At 34.0% G+C, this 17,518-nt stretch overlaps 1 protein-coding gene across 1 annotated transcript; it reads right to left on the reverse strand.

Annotated features, from left to right (window-relative positions):
* Positions 1 to 361: 361 nt before the first annotated feature.
* On the reverse strand, positions 362 to 1,893 carry LOC104886997 (uncharacterized). Its single transcript, XM_010671574.1, has 5 exons — positions 1,834 to 1,893; positions 1,628 to 1,771; positions 1,285 to 1,533; positions 641 to 1,222; positions 362 to 535 (listed from the first exon to the last, which is right to left on the reverse strand). Exons 1-5 carry the CDS (start codon positions 1,891 to 1,893, stop codon positions 362 to 364), a joined length of 1,209 nt encoding a protein of 402 aa, XP_010669876.1.
* Between the last annotated feature and the right edge of the window lie 15,625 nt (positions 1,894 to 17,518).

Below are 17,518 nucleotides of genomic sequence, written 5' to 3' on the forward strand. Positions count from 1 at the left end.
GTTAGTTAAGTGGTGATATTGTACTTGGTTGTTTAGGTAGTTATGGTGCTATTGCACAGTAAGTGCTTGGTTTTGTCAACAACAATTAAAATTTTAGTGCAATATGATTTGATGCACATATAAAAATTGGCATCATCATTACCAACAATCATGCAACCTAAATAGTATGGATGCACCCAAATCCTTTAATTACATTCAAATGTTTTGCAACCCAAATAATAGGGCTGCCCAAAAATACATTTCATAATGTTATGAAATCACCTAAAATTGTAAATGTTTTTCAACCTAAATTAGCTTGAAGTGGTACACACCACATTACAAAAGATGTCTTCACAACAGTTGAACACTAGTGAAGCATGACTCATGAAAGCAAGTCATCTTTCAAGCTTTTTAGTTTCTTCTTTGGTGGTTTGGTGGGCTGAGATTGTGGGTCACTATTGTGCTGAGATTCCGGATTTTTCCCGCTCTTATTCTTGGGCTTTTTGCTGGTTTGTCCTTGTGTGTCTTGTTGCTCACTTGGGGGGGCATAGCTCATCTGCAAACACCATGGACACAAAATACAACACAACAGGTAACCAAAAGTTAGGGTAACATGTACATATAGGTTGCAACCAACAAATGAAAACCATAAGTGTCATACCATGTTTGCCCTTATCTCCTTTTTCTTCTTACAGGCCAGCACCCAAGCATCATTAGAAGCAGGTCTTCCTCCTTTTTTGGGACTTTTGGCAGCAGGTGCAACCTTAGGTTTCTTGCACTTTCCTTTGTAGTTCTTGTGCCCATACTCTCCACAGTTCGAGCACTTTTGGTTCCTACCTTGTCTTTTCACTTTCTTTCCCTGTCCCTTCTCTACCTCATCATCTTCCTTTCTCCTTTTCTTCAAGCTAGGTCTGCCAGTGCTTGTAGCATTGATCCACATAGTCTGCAGTGGCTCTGGGTTATCACAAGCATCCCAGTGCTTGTACCCAGGCATGGGCTTAACATGTGAAGAGTAAGCTTTGGTGTATGTCTCCTTGTTGTAGCATTGATCCACATAGTCTGCAGGCCTTTCTCTTTTAGCCACAATGCAACTCCATGCATGGCTGCAAGGTATGCCAGTTAGCATAAAGTGGTTGCATGTACAAGTTCTTGTTCTCTGATTCACAATGAGCCTATCATCAGCTGTGTCCACCTCCCATTCATCTGTTCTTGAATGAATTGCAGTGCAATATTTAGCACCCTTCTGAATCCACCCAAGCACCCTTGTTATGTAAGGCATGAGTGTCGATTTGTATGTTTGAACACCCTCCATTTCTCAGCTTGCCTCTTCATTATGTACCTCCTTAACCACTCCATGCAGGTAATCACAGGCTTGTCCCTTGCCTCTTTGATAACTGCGTTGAAAGTCTCACACATATTGTTTGTTACCATGTTGGACTTGGCTGTTGTAGTGAAGGCATGCCTGGACCAGTGCCTTGCTGGTATATCAACCAAAAAGTTGTAGGCCTCCTCAGATAGGAACCTTATACCTCCAAGTTCTTTTTGAAATTGGTGCTTCATTATTGAAATAAAAGAAGTAACTTTAGGTTTGAGCTTAACATCAAACAAACATTCACAACAAGGTATTGTAGGGTTTCCAATATCTTACTAGAGTGGTGGCTTTGGCAGCTTTCCAGAAGGCTTCCTTGAACAATGTCCCAGCAAACTTCTTCTTGAAATTGGCCCAGATATGCCTAACACAAAACCTGACATCAGCCTTTGGTGCAGTAATGGAGATGGCCTCAATCAAACCCTGTTATATATTACTGCACAGCATTAGCATTCATAACAATGATAAAGACATGTTGTCATTACCTTCTGCCTATCTGACATCAGTGTCAACCCATCACCATCAATGTGGCCTGTATCATTCATCAGCAGCTCCAAAAACTAAGTCCAACTTGATATGTTCTCAACCTCTACAATAGCCCATGCTACTGGGAAGATGTTATTCCCATCCTTTGCAATTGCAGAGAGAATCATTCCTGGATAGGATCCTTTCAGGTGGCAACCATCAACCCCAATGATAGGTCTGCACCCCTGCCTATACCCAGTTTTGCAAGCTTCTAGACACACATACATCCTTGCAAAATGTGGGGATGATGTGTGTTCATTGTTCTCAACAGCCACTATTGCAGTGGACCCTGGGTTGTATTTCAGCAAGGCAAATGCATATTGGTACACTTTGGCATACTGCTCATCCCCATCACCATACAAAATTTGCTTAACCCTAGCCCTAGTGAACCAAGCCTTATAATAACCAATTGTCAACCCCAGATCCCTGTACACTTTATCAATAAAGGCCTTTAGGCTCCATCTAGGGTCAGCTTTCCAGTCATCTATGTACCTCTCAGCTAGGTATGCAGATGTGATCTTATTACTGTGGTGATAGAAACCACAGTCATGCTTCAATTGACACTCCCGAAGTTGGTATTGGTCTGACATCAACGACTTAACAGCTCTGACTTTAAACAAACACCTAAGATGGTCCTTAGGACAGTGACAGTGCACAAACTTCCCTCTTTTGATATTCCACTCACAGTCACACTTGTGGGGACAACGTACTTCAAATCTACCCCCCCCATTGTGTATGAAATAGAAGGAATATTTTTGTTCAATGCTATGATGCTGTAGAGCCTTTCTCAATATGTAAATGGAATCAAATTTCTTTTTTTTTTTGGCAATTCAAAGTTGTTATTGATAACCAAAGAAAGTATAGAGAAGCCAAATAAGCTTCTTACAACCTAGGCAACCATCACACCTCAGCTAAGCCTACCAATACAATAGTAATAGGCTAGTCCACTAACAAAGTCCTTTCATTTTCAGGATAATTACAAGCAGTCCTAAAAATTATCTCTTTAACTAGGATATGAGCAGGAACTAAAGTATCATTAAACACTTTATTGTTCCTTTGGAGCCAAATTGCATAAATGGCCTCTGTAAATAGCTTAACATAAAGCCTGGCCTGTCTACTTTGCCCACGAGCCTTAGTCTTGGCCTTCCTTACCTCTTCACCAAATGACTGGACATGATAGTCCCAGTGTAGCTTGCTATGAATTGCATGCCATACTGCTGCAGCATAGTCACATTTAAAGAACAAATGTTGAATGGTTTCCTCTTCAGCATCACACAATTTACAAATGAGAGAGCATGGTATGTTCCATTTGCTAATCCTATCTGCAGTAGGCAGCCTGTTCTGCAGCACTAGCCATAGAAGAAATTTACTTTTAGGACTAGCCTTGTTATTGCAAATGAGTCTACTCCACTCCACCTTCTTAAAGGACCCCATTAATAACTTATAAGATTTTTTAATGTTGTATTTGCCATTATGCACCACTGAATTCCACCCTCCTAGCTCCTGCAACAGCTCTCTAGCTGTCAGTATCTTCTTGAGTTGCCATGACATACTGTTGCTAATAGCAACAAAATACACATCACTTCTTCTCATATAGTATTCATTCACACATTGCACCCATAATTTATCAGCCTTAAAAGTAAGAGCCCATAAAAGCTTCAGTATTGCAGCTTTATTCCAGACTTCCATGTTAATTAGGTTCCAGCCCCCAGCCACTCTTGGATTGTAAAAAGTAGCCCATGCCACAGGTGCTTTCTTAGAATCCAAAGTCTTCCCTGTCCATAAAAACTTTCTGCACACACCCTCAACTCATCACCTTGAAGTCAAATTTCAAACCAACAAAAAGTTGTACCTGCCCCTTGAAGTCAGTCTCAGGGTTGAAGGTTGGAAACTCATCACCTTCCTCATCAGATCCATCAAGGCTCCTAGCTTCATCACTGTCCTCGTCCAACTCTATTGGGTTGCCAACCTCTATATCCTCTTCTGCCCGCCTAGGTTGTGTCACCTTCTGTTTTCCCTTGCCACTGTTTTCCTTTGCTACTGTGTTGCTCAAAACCCCTTGTGACCCTAGATCTGTCAAAACATCCCCCACAATGTCATTGACATTGTCACTTGAAACAAAGAACAACTCATCATCAACATCCTCCCTCCTGTCTTCCTCCCCTGGTTGAAAATCAAAATCACTCAAGTCTGAATCAGTTTCCTCCCCTTCATAGTTTGCAAACAACCTCCTCACAGAAGCCCTCTTAGGTTTACCCTCCTTGACTGCCTTCTTACCTTTACTCTTCTTCTCTGCCTCCTTCTTCCCCTTTTCCTTTGCTTTGTGTTTTGTTGCTACATGCTTCACTCTTGGGGTAGCCCTCTTCTCAACAGCAGGAGCTTTTGGGTTACTTGGTGTCTGATAGGGGAAGCTGCAGTAGAAGGATTAGGGTGAAGGATATGGGAAGCTGCAGTAGAAGTTTAAGGGTTAGAGGAATGCAACTGAAGGATAGGGGCAGCAATACCCTTATTGGTTGTGAGTGGAATAGAAGAAGATGGGACCAAGGAAGGAGTTGGGCCAAGAAAGGAAGACCTTGGTCCAAGTGAAGAAGTAATTGAGTGCTGTGTGTGGGGAAACCATTGGACTGTATTCAATTTTGGGATTGGATTGGGTTGTGTAAGGGGTTTTGAAAGGGTGGGTAAGGTCTTACACCTAAACACAGGTCCAGCACTTGAACCTTGGGTTCATCAACAACATACAACACAATCCTGTCATGCCCATCCTTGCTAAGGTATAAACCATTCATGTCATATTGAGCTACTACCATCCTCTTCCCAACTGTTAAATTCTTTCCAGGTTCCCTATACCACATACTGAATCTATCATTCACTCTCATCCCATGCATTCTCTGACCCTGCATTACAATCTCCCTCAATCTTCCCATGTTTAACTCATCCACCATAAAACCCTCCTTAATAAACACTGACCCACCAACATATTCAGTCCTATGCTTACTACATTGGAAAAAACCCCCTAAATAGACAGCAAGCACAAGTGAATTGGTTGGTCTTGAGCTACAGACAACAATGAATAACAACAATTTAACCCATTATTTAAGTATAAATGAGAAACAATGAATAAATGAGAAACAAACACAAACCCTCCTTCCCCCATTTAACCCATTCCCCAATAACAACAATGAATAAAAAAGCAAACTTTTCACTTTGTCATCACTTACTGTTCAATTTTACCCATTTATTTAAGTCCCAAAATCTCGTTTTCAACCAACATCATCAGCCATAAAGTACATAAATTAAACTACATTTTCAGAAAAATCAGAAATTTAAAAGTATAATTAACATCAGTAAGTAAGGTCCTCACCTTAATTCGTCACTTTTCTGACCTATTTCTTGCTTTACCCTCCAGATTTTCCTTCCTTCCTCACCCATAATTATCGGGTTTGTCTCCATTAGGAACAAGCAGTAAAAGTGTTGAAATTACAGTGCTGAACCAAGGAGTTAAAGTGGTGAAAAACGTCAACTTTACAGTTGAAGAATCTTCAATTTTTCGAAGATGTACAGAGGAGAGAGACGAAGACCCTTGTACTAGTGGTTGGAGTGTAATGAATTGAGGAGAGAGAAGGAAAAATGTGCAGCAGTGGGAGGTAAAAAACATGTGCCTTCCTCACGTGCCATTTTATGGGAGGGAAATTGAAGATGTGGGCCCCACTAAACCGGCTCTAACCTGAAAACTGGCTAATTGTGTTGCAACCAACACGGGTCAAGACTTGTTGTGGGTTAAGTAAAAATAAAAAAGTTGTTGTGAGTTATTTTCAAGATCCACACACTTAAAGAGGGTTTCTGACAAAAAAAATCCTATCTACAATTTTCTTTCACTTTACCTTATAAAGGAAAACCATGCTCTCTTTTATAGGCAAATTTAAATATTATGAACCATACAAATGCACTAGCATGATGGTGAACAAAATGATGTCCACTTTTGAATACATTACACCATATTGGTGCCATTGCTCAATCCAAGAAACTTAAATCGCACCAGGGATCTAAACATGTGCTTAGAAAATTCCATCTTATTCGAGATATCATTGGAATAAGGGATGCAAATGAAAGCAAGGTTCACACGGAGGAGAATGTGGCAAACCATTGACTAAACTGCTTGCTCAACCTAAGCATGCGAGTCATAATAGGTTTGTGGGGCTTAAGCATATGGGAGAGTGGTTTTAGGTTTTTTAACTTCATATTTACAATGTAGAGACATTTATTATGCTTAGAATGTTTATTAATAAGAGTTCATTTCTTATTTTATTGTTTGGTTTATTAGTATTAAATAAAAGAAAAAAATGTTAAGAATAAGCCAACCTTTAGGCGGTTTCACTCAAAATAAGTCAGACTTTGGATTAACTTTCAACAAGCAAAGCTTATAAGGATATTATCTTTGAATAAGTTTAAGTGACAAGTGACTTAAAGAATGGATAATTTTTTAAAATTTTCTTTTTATTCGACTAACTTTTCTCCTCCAACCCTTTTTCTCCCTCCATCCCTCTCTCACTCCACCATCTTCTCTAACCCCTCTTTCTCTCTCCTTCCCACTATGACCAACACCCCTTCCCCACCCTAGCTCTACCACCCCCACTAAAATGAACCTGAAACCCCCTACCACCCAATAACACGACAATGTCGTTGGAAATACTCACCACCACCACCACCCAGCATTTCCACCTTTTTCTCCATCCTTCAGGAGCCACCACCACTTATCTATCGCTCTTTTGTAAAACACCAAAAACTTTTTCTCCCTTCTTCGTAAGTCGCCACCACCACCACACACTTGTTCTACTGGAGTGATAAGTACTGGACCACAAAGTACTTCAATTTGCTAAGAATTCAATCACAAATAAATCAGTTTCATGTTATTTCATATCATTTCAATGAACTCAATCACAAATTAATCAATTTAATCACAATATAATCAAAGAGATAAATTTTCTAGAAAAATGAAAATGAACCAGAAATTCTTGAGGTAAAGCTTGAAGAAGAGAAATCGTAGTTTTGTTGCTGAACTTTTTCATCACATAAATTATCACCGCTACAATAGTGTCTCTTCATAGGAGTAAAAGACTCAAAATCGGCACAAAAATGCTCCAAATCACAACAATTATTCGAAATGAGAACGTGATTCCTTTCTCCCGAGAAACTCAAGCTCTTCATCAATGCCATTTCTCTGTCAAAACAACACAACACTTCCACAAATGAGCAAAATTTTCCAGCAATAAGCCTGGAAAAATTCTAGAAATAAGCAAAAAAAAAAATCCAGAAAATTAAACTCAAATTTCCAAAAATGAGGAGAGCGAGGGTGTTTGCATGGGGTGGTCACAAGAAGAGGGGGACATTTGCAGGGGTGGGGAAGGGGGTATTTGCAAGGGTGGGGGTGAGGGTAGGGAGGGGTTTTGGGTGGGTGGATGGGTCTATTTATATCTTTTATTTAATTAATGTTTAGAATTTATATAAAATAAAAACTGAAAATCGAAACCAGTATAAATAAGAGGCGTGGACAGATGACCTACAATAACAAGTTGTTTACCTTTTGAACCCATTAAAAGTTAATACCCTTACAAGTTTTTCTTATTTAGAGTTGATCTGAAGAATGACTTATTTTGAGCACCCATCCAAAAGTTAGCTTATTATTAACAATTTTTCTTAAATACAATTTCCCAATAACTTGTGTTTTCAAATAGGATTACCGATAAAGTTTTGATAATTGAACCCTATAAAGTAAATTGAAGTCGCAACTTATTCTAAGTCCCTAGTTTAAATAACAAATTAGAGATAACTAATTTATTGTAACACTAGCATATATTTAACTGATAGCACAGTTCCACGGATTATGGAGACAAAGAGAAGTCTAGTTGATTATATGGATGTTTATATGATACATTTAGACATGACGTAACACTAGGGGAAAAAAACGGAAGGACTTTTCTAAAAACGCAGCCCTTGATAGTGAAGGGTTGCGGTTAGCCCAAAATCCGCAGCCCTTCGAAAACGAAGGGTTGTGGTTAGCCGAAAACCGCAGCCCTATAAGTAATAAAGGGCTATGGTTTTTTAAAAACGCAGCCCTTTAAGTAATAAAGCTAAGGGCTGCGATTTTTTAAAAACGCAGCCCTTTATGGGCTTTTTTTTTTTAAAAAAAAAATGACTTTAATTTAAAAGAAATTGCAAGGCTTTAGGGTTTGTTATTTGAGATTGGCCTCTCTCCTCTCTCTTCATTTCACGCACGCCTCTCTCCTCTCTCCTCATTTCACGCCTCTCATCCTCACGCCTCAGTTTCTCTCTCTCCTCTCATCTTCACGCCTTTCTTCTTCCGTCAACCTTCGAACGCCTTTCTCCTCTCATCTCCTCCTCTCCTCCAAACTGATCTTCGTTTCGGTATTATCTTCACTGATCTTCGTTTCGGTATTAACAACACCAACAACACCACCAGCAACGGCCGCGAGAGCCGTGAGAGCGATGGAGAGAGAAACAACGCACCACCAACAACACCAACAGCAACACCAACAGCAACGGCCGCGAGAGCGGCGGAGAGAGAAACAACGCGAGCAACCATCTCTATGTCCTAAATCTGTCTTCTTCAAGTGCTAGATTGGGCTGCGTTGTAAAACACTTGATTGTAATTTTTGAATTTTTTTTATAGATCTAGGTTTGAGTTTTGTTTAATTTTCATTTTTGTTTTTGTTCCTTTTTTTTCATTTTATGTCATTCTGAATTTGTGTGTTTGTAATTTTTGAGTTTAATTTTCATTTTCGTTTGAGTATTATGTATTTTTGTCATTCTGAATTTGTGTGTTGATTTTTTTTTTTTCATTTTCGTTCCCTTTTTTTTCATTTTCTGTTCCGTTTTTTTTTTCATTTTGGTTCATTTTTTCATTTTCGTTATTTTTTTTCGTTTCCGTTCCTTTTTTTCATTTTCGTTATTTTTTTTTCATTTTTAGATCTATAAATTTCGACTGTTAAAAAATGTCAAAAAAAAACTTTTTTTTTTATTATTTTATGGGTCAAAAGGGTTGCGGTTTTGTGCCAAAAACGCAGCCCTTTGTACAAAGAAGGGCTGCATTTTAGGCACAAAACCGCGACCCCTTCCAATATGGAAGGGCTGCGTTTTTGGGCCTCAACCGCAGCGCTTCATTATGAAGGGTTGCGGTTTAAAAAAAGTGAAGGGCTGCTGGACAAAAACGCAGCCCTTCCGTTTTTTTCCACTAGTGTAATTAGATTCAAATAGTAGAACAAATATTTATATTTAGTGGATTCCTTAGACGTGACTATGTCTTAATAACCATGATATAATTAGTTTAACCTTGATATTGTTAAACGTCACGCCGTAAAAGGAGGCTATAAAGGTAGTGATCATGTGAGTTAAAAATTGAGTAGGAGTTATGGTCATACAAGAGTGAATAAGTCCTCCTATTAGATAGAAATGATGTTTAGGCCTCTTGATGAGTGAGAACTCGAAAATACATGGCCATGCGGAATAGGTTTAAAAAATGTAAATCCTTGTTTGAATAGTTTGAACTCGGCAATCAATTAGTGTGTTATCAAATCTGGCATTAAGAGAAAAAGGAATTTAGTATTTCGCTCTTGTCTTCAAACAAGTGGGAGATTGAAGGAATACGTCCTTAGACCTTTCCGCCAATTAACTAAATGTAAATACGAATTGATTTATGGAGATAATAAGTTAATTATTATAGTAATCACATTTGCTTGATTGCTAGAGAATAAATGTTGATTAGTAGGACATTAAAAATTGGGTCTACAACTAAGATATATTAATCCTATCATCAGGTCACACATGTAGCATCCAATTGAAAAAAGGAAAAGCCCAAAGTGGGTCTTATGGTGGCCGGCCAAGGGAAACGAATAGGAGGAAAATTAGTATCTCTAATTAACCTAGAAATTCTATTAATATATTGATATATTATTAAGGTTAAAGGTATACAAGTTAAGCAATAACTTTACAATTGAAAAGAGAGAGAGAAAACCCTACTCTTCCCTCTAAAAACTGGCGCCTATCACAAGTAAAAGCAAGAGAGTCTTTTTTCCAACACTTGGAGCTCTAACCTAGCATACAAACGGGAAATTATGCTACAAATGTTGTACATCATTTCCTATTCGATTTTTTTTTTGTATTAGGAAAGATAAAAGCCTATTGCCACCACAAGTGAGTTCCCCAACATATTGTTGTGATGAGGCTTCGAACCCCAAGTAATGCCCAAAAGTTAGCTTATTCTTAACAAATTTTCTTAAATAAAATTTTCCAATAACTTGTGTTTTCAAATAGGATTACCGATAAAGTTTGATAATTGAAACCCTATAAAGTAAATTGAAGTCGCAACTTATTCAAAGTCCCTAGTCGAAATCACAAATTAGAGATAAGTGATTTATTTGAACACTAGCATATAATTAACTGATAGCGCATTTCCACGGATTATGGGGACGTAGCGATGTCTACTTGATTATATGGATGTTTATTTGATAAATTGAGACCATAGTTGTTAAAATCCCGATCGGAATCTTACGATCCTACGATTCTACGATTCGGAAGGACTTCACTAATCCCGATCCTAGGTAGGATCTTTCAATCCTATCCAACCACAAAAAATGACATGGTAGGATCTTAATACGATTCTACGATCCGTTACTATCATAAAAAAATCGTAAAGTAAGTTTTCACATAATATATTTCTCCTATTAGATTTTGGTTCCATATATTACTTTAATCTTGTAGTATTGAAAACTATCACCATTTGCCAAGGAAATAAGTCATTACTAATATGTGTAAATTGTTAACATGAGATTCTCATCATATTCTAGTATAATTATCTCTATTTTACTAAATTGTAGGATCTTACGATCCTACGATCTGATCCTACCGATTCGATCATACCTGTAATACTCCGTATTTTTTAGTAAGTTAATATTTATATTTTTAGAAAAGTTTTAGTTTTTAAAAAAAGGTTTTATTTACTAAAAAGGCTTATTATTTATTAAAAAGGCTTTTATAAAAGATTTTGAGTATTTATAAATAAATTGTAGCCCAAATAGATATTGGGTCTAAGTTTACTAGTTTTAAAACCCAAGTATTTTGGTAACAAAATTTAAAAATGTTTTAAAGAAAAATCCAAAAAGGTTTACAAAAAAAAAAAAAAAAAAAAAAAAAAAAAAAAAAAAAAACGTTTGAAAGCAAAACTCACGGCTGCTGCTAGTGAGTGGTAAACTTTGATATTTTCATTACTTTACTTATCTTCGTAGATTAATATAATCTCCTATAATTATGTATTATGGGATAATTTATATCTTTTCCTAATCTTAGTTGGATAAGCGTAAATATTAGTTATATCTTAACTAGATTAGTTTATCTTTTTTCCTAAATTTATCTTTTAGTTTCCTAATCCTATTCCGATTCTACTTTTCCAACTAGTATAAATAGGGGTCTCCACCCATCATATTCTTCACACCAAATTTGAGAAATAAATCTCTTTTCTCAAGTTTAAACTTTCTCTCCCTCTTAGCCTACCATTCTCTTTCTCCCTGGTAGTTATTATTATTCAAGGTGCGTGTATTTGTAGATCTTTAATAATTGTTTTGCAAGTGTAGTATCATGTTTTTAGGAAAATACTTTGGATTGAAATATATGTTTTTATGAGTTTTATTATGAACTGCATCTATTTTATATGAAGATGTTTGAATGTTTATAAATTTTATTTATGAACTTTGAATTATGTCTTTCATTTAATATATTTATAAAGTTTTATCTTTGAATTTATATTCAAATATTTTAGAAGGAGTTTGATCTTTAGATTCATGTTTATATATTTAAAAAGGGAGTGTTTTTGAACTATTATTATTTTTCAAAGGTTAAACCTTAAGCAAGTTATTTTATTTATGCCTTTATATGGCTAAAGTTTTATATAAGAATTATTATTCTTTTTAAAGGAGGATTATTTCCGAAGGATTTTTATTAGTTATATGATCTTTTATGATCACAATTTATAAAGAGGCCACGGCTTGTTATTTATTAGCAAGAACGGTAGCTATTATTATTTACCAAGGCAACGGCTTGTTATTTATTAGCAAGAACGGTAGCCATTATATTATTTACCCATGTACTTTTTGTATAAGTCATGTGGACAAGGTAGTTCCCCTCGTAATAGACTCAGTAAGGAATACTAAACTTGGGGGTGTGCACACTTTAGGCAAGGTACCTAGGCAAGGAAAAAGGAGTTTTTATTGAAGTTATATACTTTATATTATACAAGTATTATCAAGTATCTAGAAAGGTTTTTCGAAATTAAATATTTCAAAAGTTATGTTATACAAGTATTATCAAGTATCCAGAAAGGTTTTTTTGAAATTAAATATTTCAAAAGTTTAATTAAATAAAGTGTTTAATATTCCGCATATACATGTACTCAGTATTTTTACTGACACGCGTTTTGTTTTGTTTTGTTTTATGGCTTTGTCCCTGTGATGACCCTTTTGGTGAGCAGATTTTACAGGTTGATTGATGCATACTTCATATTGGGGAGCTAGTGAGGAATCATAATTAGTCAAGGAGTTGTTATTTTATTTTCTTTATTTCCATTGTTATATAGGTGTACAATAAAGTTTATATTAATAAAGAGAAGTTATTTAAGTTATTTCCGCTGCATTAGTTTAAAGTTTAGTTAGTAGTTAGTATTAAAGCCTTTAACGTTATCACGTGGCAGTAATACTCTCAAGTTTCTCAAGGAGTTTTATATTAAATAGGTTTTCCAAAAGAGAGAAATTTGGGGGTGTTACAAAGTTTGTAACACCCCCAAATTTCTCTCTTTTGGAAAAGATATATTAATATAAAACTCCTTGAGAAACTTGAGAGTATTACCGCCACGTGATAACGTTAAAGGCTTTAATACTAATTACTAACTGAACTTTAAACTAATGCAGCGGAATAACTGAACTAACTTCTCTTTATAAATATAAACTTTATTGTACAACTATATAATCTTGGAAATAAAGAAAATAGAATAACAACTACTTGACTAATTATGATTCCTCACTAGCTCCCCCATATGAAGTATGCATCAACCTGTAAAATCTGCTCACCAAAAGGGTCATCACAAGGACAAAGCCATAAAACAAAACAAAACAAAATGCGTGTCAGTAAATATACTGAGTACATGTATATGCGGAATATTAAATACTTTATTTAATTAAACCTTTGAAATATTTAATTTCAAAAAACCTTTCTTGGATACTTGATAATACTTATATATAAGTATATAACCTTTGATAAAAATCCTTTTTCCTTGCCTAGGTACCTTGCCTAAAGTGTGCACACCCCCAAGTTTAGTATTCCTTACTGAGTCTATTACGAGGGGAACTACCTTGTCCACATGACTTATACAAAAAGTACATGGGTAAATAATATAATAGCTACCGTTCTTGCTAATAAATAACAAGTCGTGGCCTCTTATAAATTGTGATCATAAAAGATCATATAACTACTAAAAATCCTTCGGAAATAATCCTCCTTTAAAAAGAATAATAATTCTTATATAAGACTTTAGCCATATAAAGGCATAAATAATTTGTTCGTAGAATAACTTTGAAAACTCTTAAAAATAATCATAAAACCATAATAGTTTTGGTCTTGCTAATCACGTTGCTCTTCAGTGTTCATGCTAGTGTATGATATGAAAACTTTAAACAATTTTCATACTAGTAGATGATATGGAATTTCAAACAAAGAATGTGATAATGATTGTTAAAATAATCCTGCGGCTACCTACGCCGACTTCAAACATATTATAAAACATAATATTCGACTAGTTCAACTAAAAAAAAAAAAAAAATCATGTTGTTCATATTAAACTCAAACAACATGCGCTTCAATCTAATATTTTTCCTAAAAACATGATACTACACTTGCAAAACAATTATTAAAATCTACAAATACACGCACCTTGAATAATAATAACTACTAGGGAGAAGAGAAAAGGTAGGCTAAGAGGAGAGAGAGTTTAAACTTGAGAAAGAGATTTATTTCTCAAATTTGGTGTGAAAATATGATGGGTGGAGACCCCTATTTATACTAGTTGGAAAAGTAGAATCGGAATAGGATTAGGAAACTAAAAGATAGATTTAGGAAAAAGATAAACTAATCTAGCTAAGATATAACTAATATTTACGCTTATCCAACTAAGATTAGGAAAAGATATAAATTATCCCATAATACATAATCATATAAGGTAATAATATAAAGATAGTTAAAGAAGAAAAATAAACAAATTTATATCACACGCTAACAACTTAGCCGCGTGAGATATGGCTAACAAATTTCTTTTTTGCTTTTTTTCTTTTTTCTCTTTTTTATAAACCTTTTTTTTTTTTTTTTTTAAATCTTTTCTTTTCTAAACCTTTTTAGATTTTTTAAAATATTTTAATTTTATTTTGAACAAACTACTTGAATATAAAACTTAGGAAAGTTAGGCCCAAAATTCATTTGGGCTAAAATTTATTTTAAATACCCAAAACTTTCTTATAAAAGCCTTTCTAATAAATAATAAGCCTTTTTAGTAAATAAAACCTTTTTCAAAAACTAAAATTTTATAAAAATATAGATAATAACTTACTAAAAATACGGAGTATTACAGACTACCCCCTTAAAAGAAGTTTCGTCCTCGAAACTTGAAACAAGCAAGTAAGAAGTAAAGCATGTAATTCACATATACCACAAACTCTTATAAAATAAGTTGGCTCACATAATAACTCATAAAATAAGTCAAAAGTAGGTCAAAAATAGCGTTTTAAGTTAAAAGCGCGAAACTCTATCGTATTCTACCCCCCTTAAAAGGAGTTACGCCCCGTAACTCGCTAAGGCTTAAAACTTACTTAAAATTATTTACCAACTTTGTATAAAAAAACAATTAAGAATCTTTGCGGAAATGTAATAATAAAACACTAGAGAGATAATACTTTCAAAAATAACTTTTAAACTTTAAAAAAAATAACCTCTATTTCAAGGTATTTAAATAATTGCCTTCAATAATAAATCAACATAATAAAGAAAGTATTTGAATAAGTACAAAAGGGTATAGTTTATGACAAACTGAAAATTTTCTAAAACTTAGTAGGAAAATTTTCAAATTCTTGAAATAATAAAGAATACATACTGATACTAAAGACAAGTTTTGTAGGAAAACTATTTGAGCAAATACTAATATATTATCAAAATGCTATAATATAGTGAGAACAAAAGAACTTTATAAAACTTTCGTAAGCTTTACTCGAAAATAAATATTCAAACAACTTTTTCTTTTGTTTGTAAAATACTTTGTTTCTCCTCAAAATTTAATCAGCTTACATAACTCATGAAGTCTCACAATGAACATAAAAAAAATTACCCTTGATCTCTACTTATTAATCAAAATCAAATCAATTCATCATTATTCACAAGCAAAACTTGTTAGTATATATACTAACACAACATATACTTGAAGAAAAATAAACTTCCTTACTTAGGTCCTCAAAACTAAAATCCTCAAATTCATCTTCAAATTTTTCTTAAATACCATAATTAATATCTCTCAAAAATAACAGTACTCAACTATAACTTGAGATAGTAAATAAACAATCTTTTCCTAAAATTCACACAATCTTCACTTCAATAAAATTAACTCTTCACATAATATAAACTCAATGCTTAAATCCATAATATAAAAATACGACTATTCTTTCCAAAATCAATTACCTTGATTGACTAATTCTTCCCTTTTTCTCCTTTATTAAGCTCCAGATTTCTCCCAAAAGAATATATTTCTTCTATTATTAGAGTCACTTATTTCAATAAGTGATATACCTAATCCTTATAATCACTCTATCTTTCATATTGCCAAAACAACCATTATACTCATTATTCAAGCAAAAGTTTAAGACTACTCCCAAAAATAATACTCCTCTTGACACTCAATAATCTCCAAAATCAACTTAGAATACATTTGGAGAATTCTAGTATCTTACTTCACCTTTAAAACAAAAATGATCTAAAGGAACCTGCTAAAGTTTCAAATATGGTCTTACTTTGTACTTTCTTTGCTTAACTATAACAATGATAACTCCTTTGTGATTCAGCATAGGGAAAAATTCCTTAATTAAATCCAGCTTCAATATGGTATCTCATACCTATAAGGTCCTCATAATATTCCTTATTTTGTCACCTTTCAAAGGTTATCTCTATATCATTGCTAAGAGTGTTGACTATATCCATAAAAAAATATATATAACTTATCAAATCTTAATATTCCTCCAAGTGGTATAAACCATTGACCTCCTACTTTTTGCTTCCACAAATTATGAAAAACAATTCCTTCCTTACTCATGTCACTAAACATTAAAGATCATCCAACTACATAAAACTTCAAATGACTAGTTTGACAATTTTTAGCATACAATATAATGTATTGCCTTCTTCACTCCTAATAAAAAAATGACTACTAAACTTCTTTCCTTCAAAGGAATAAACTAGAATAATTTCCACCTTTAATGGATCTCAAATAGTCAACTTGGCTTACTTTGAACTCATAGGTTCTCCTAACACTTATAGATCATCAGAAATAAACATATTGATGCTTTACACAATGTATATAAATCACTTTGCATGAATTTGATCACATGCATACATGTCATATAAGACATTAAATAACCAAGTTCATCTCATAGAAAATATACATGCCAAAAAAATATGTCGTAAGAAATGGTAATCTCACAACTTGCAAGTAGCTAGCTTTTCTTAATAACATGTCATGAAAGACAGAATAATAACTCAATTCTTATAATAAACAATAAACTCTTTCTTTTGCTTATGAAAAATACGAAGATTTTTCATATTAACTTGACAATAAGTCAAACTTCCTTAAAATATTTCAAAATAATCATATACAAATAGAACAATAAACTAAACATTCTTAAAAAAATCAATACTTTATAAAAATTAGCTTTTAATTCAAATAAATATATATACATTTATAAGAAAAATACGGAATGCATGTTGAAATAATAGTCAAAATAAAAATATCATTTGAACTATAATTTCAAATGAATCGAAAAAAAAATATTTGGAAACCTTTGTTTGATATTCTTGAAAAATACATATATATGTATATGACCAAAAGAGTTGTTTATCTGAGTACTAGGCTTAGTGTATGAATAATTAATCGAGTGAGTTCCCAGGAAAGAGAGGTGCGGCACAAACGGCCAACTTAAGTACCAAGTCTTTCCTTAGCCAGAACTTTCCTCAGAAAAATAAATCCACATACTTATTCCGTTCTTCAAAATATAAATCAGAAAATATCTATACTTGAAAATATAAGTATTTGCTTAAAAAGAAAGAAGTATTTTTTTTTTTACATAATATAAAATGTCAAAAAAATGCAAATAGAATGCGAAACTCTAGCTTATATGCCCTTCCTAGATCTATCCATACTCACATTGACTGTTTATTTTATTTTCAAAAAGAACCTGAAAAACTGATACCACTTTGTAACACCCCCAAATTTCTCTCTTTTGGAAAAGATATATTAATATAAAACTCCTTGAGAAACTTGAGAGTATTACCGCC

Source organism: Beta vulgaris, chromosome 2 (genome assembly GCF_026745355.1).
Source record: "Beta vulgaris subsp. vulgaris cultivar EL10 chromosome 2, EL10.2, whole genome shotgun sequence".
Taxonomy (NCBI): domain Eukaryota; kingdom Viridiplantae; phylum Streptophyta; class Magnoliopsida; order Caryophyllales; family Amaranthaceae; genus Beta; species Beta vulgaris.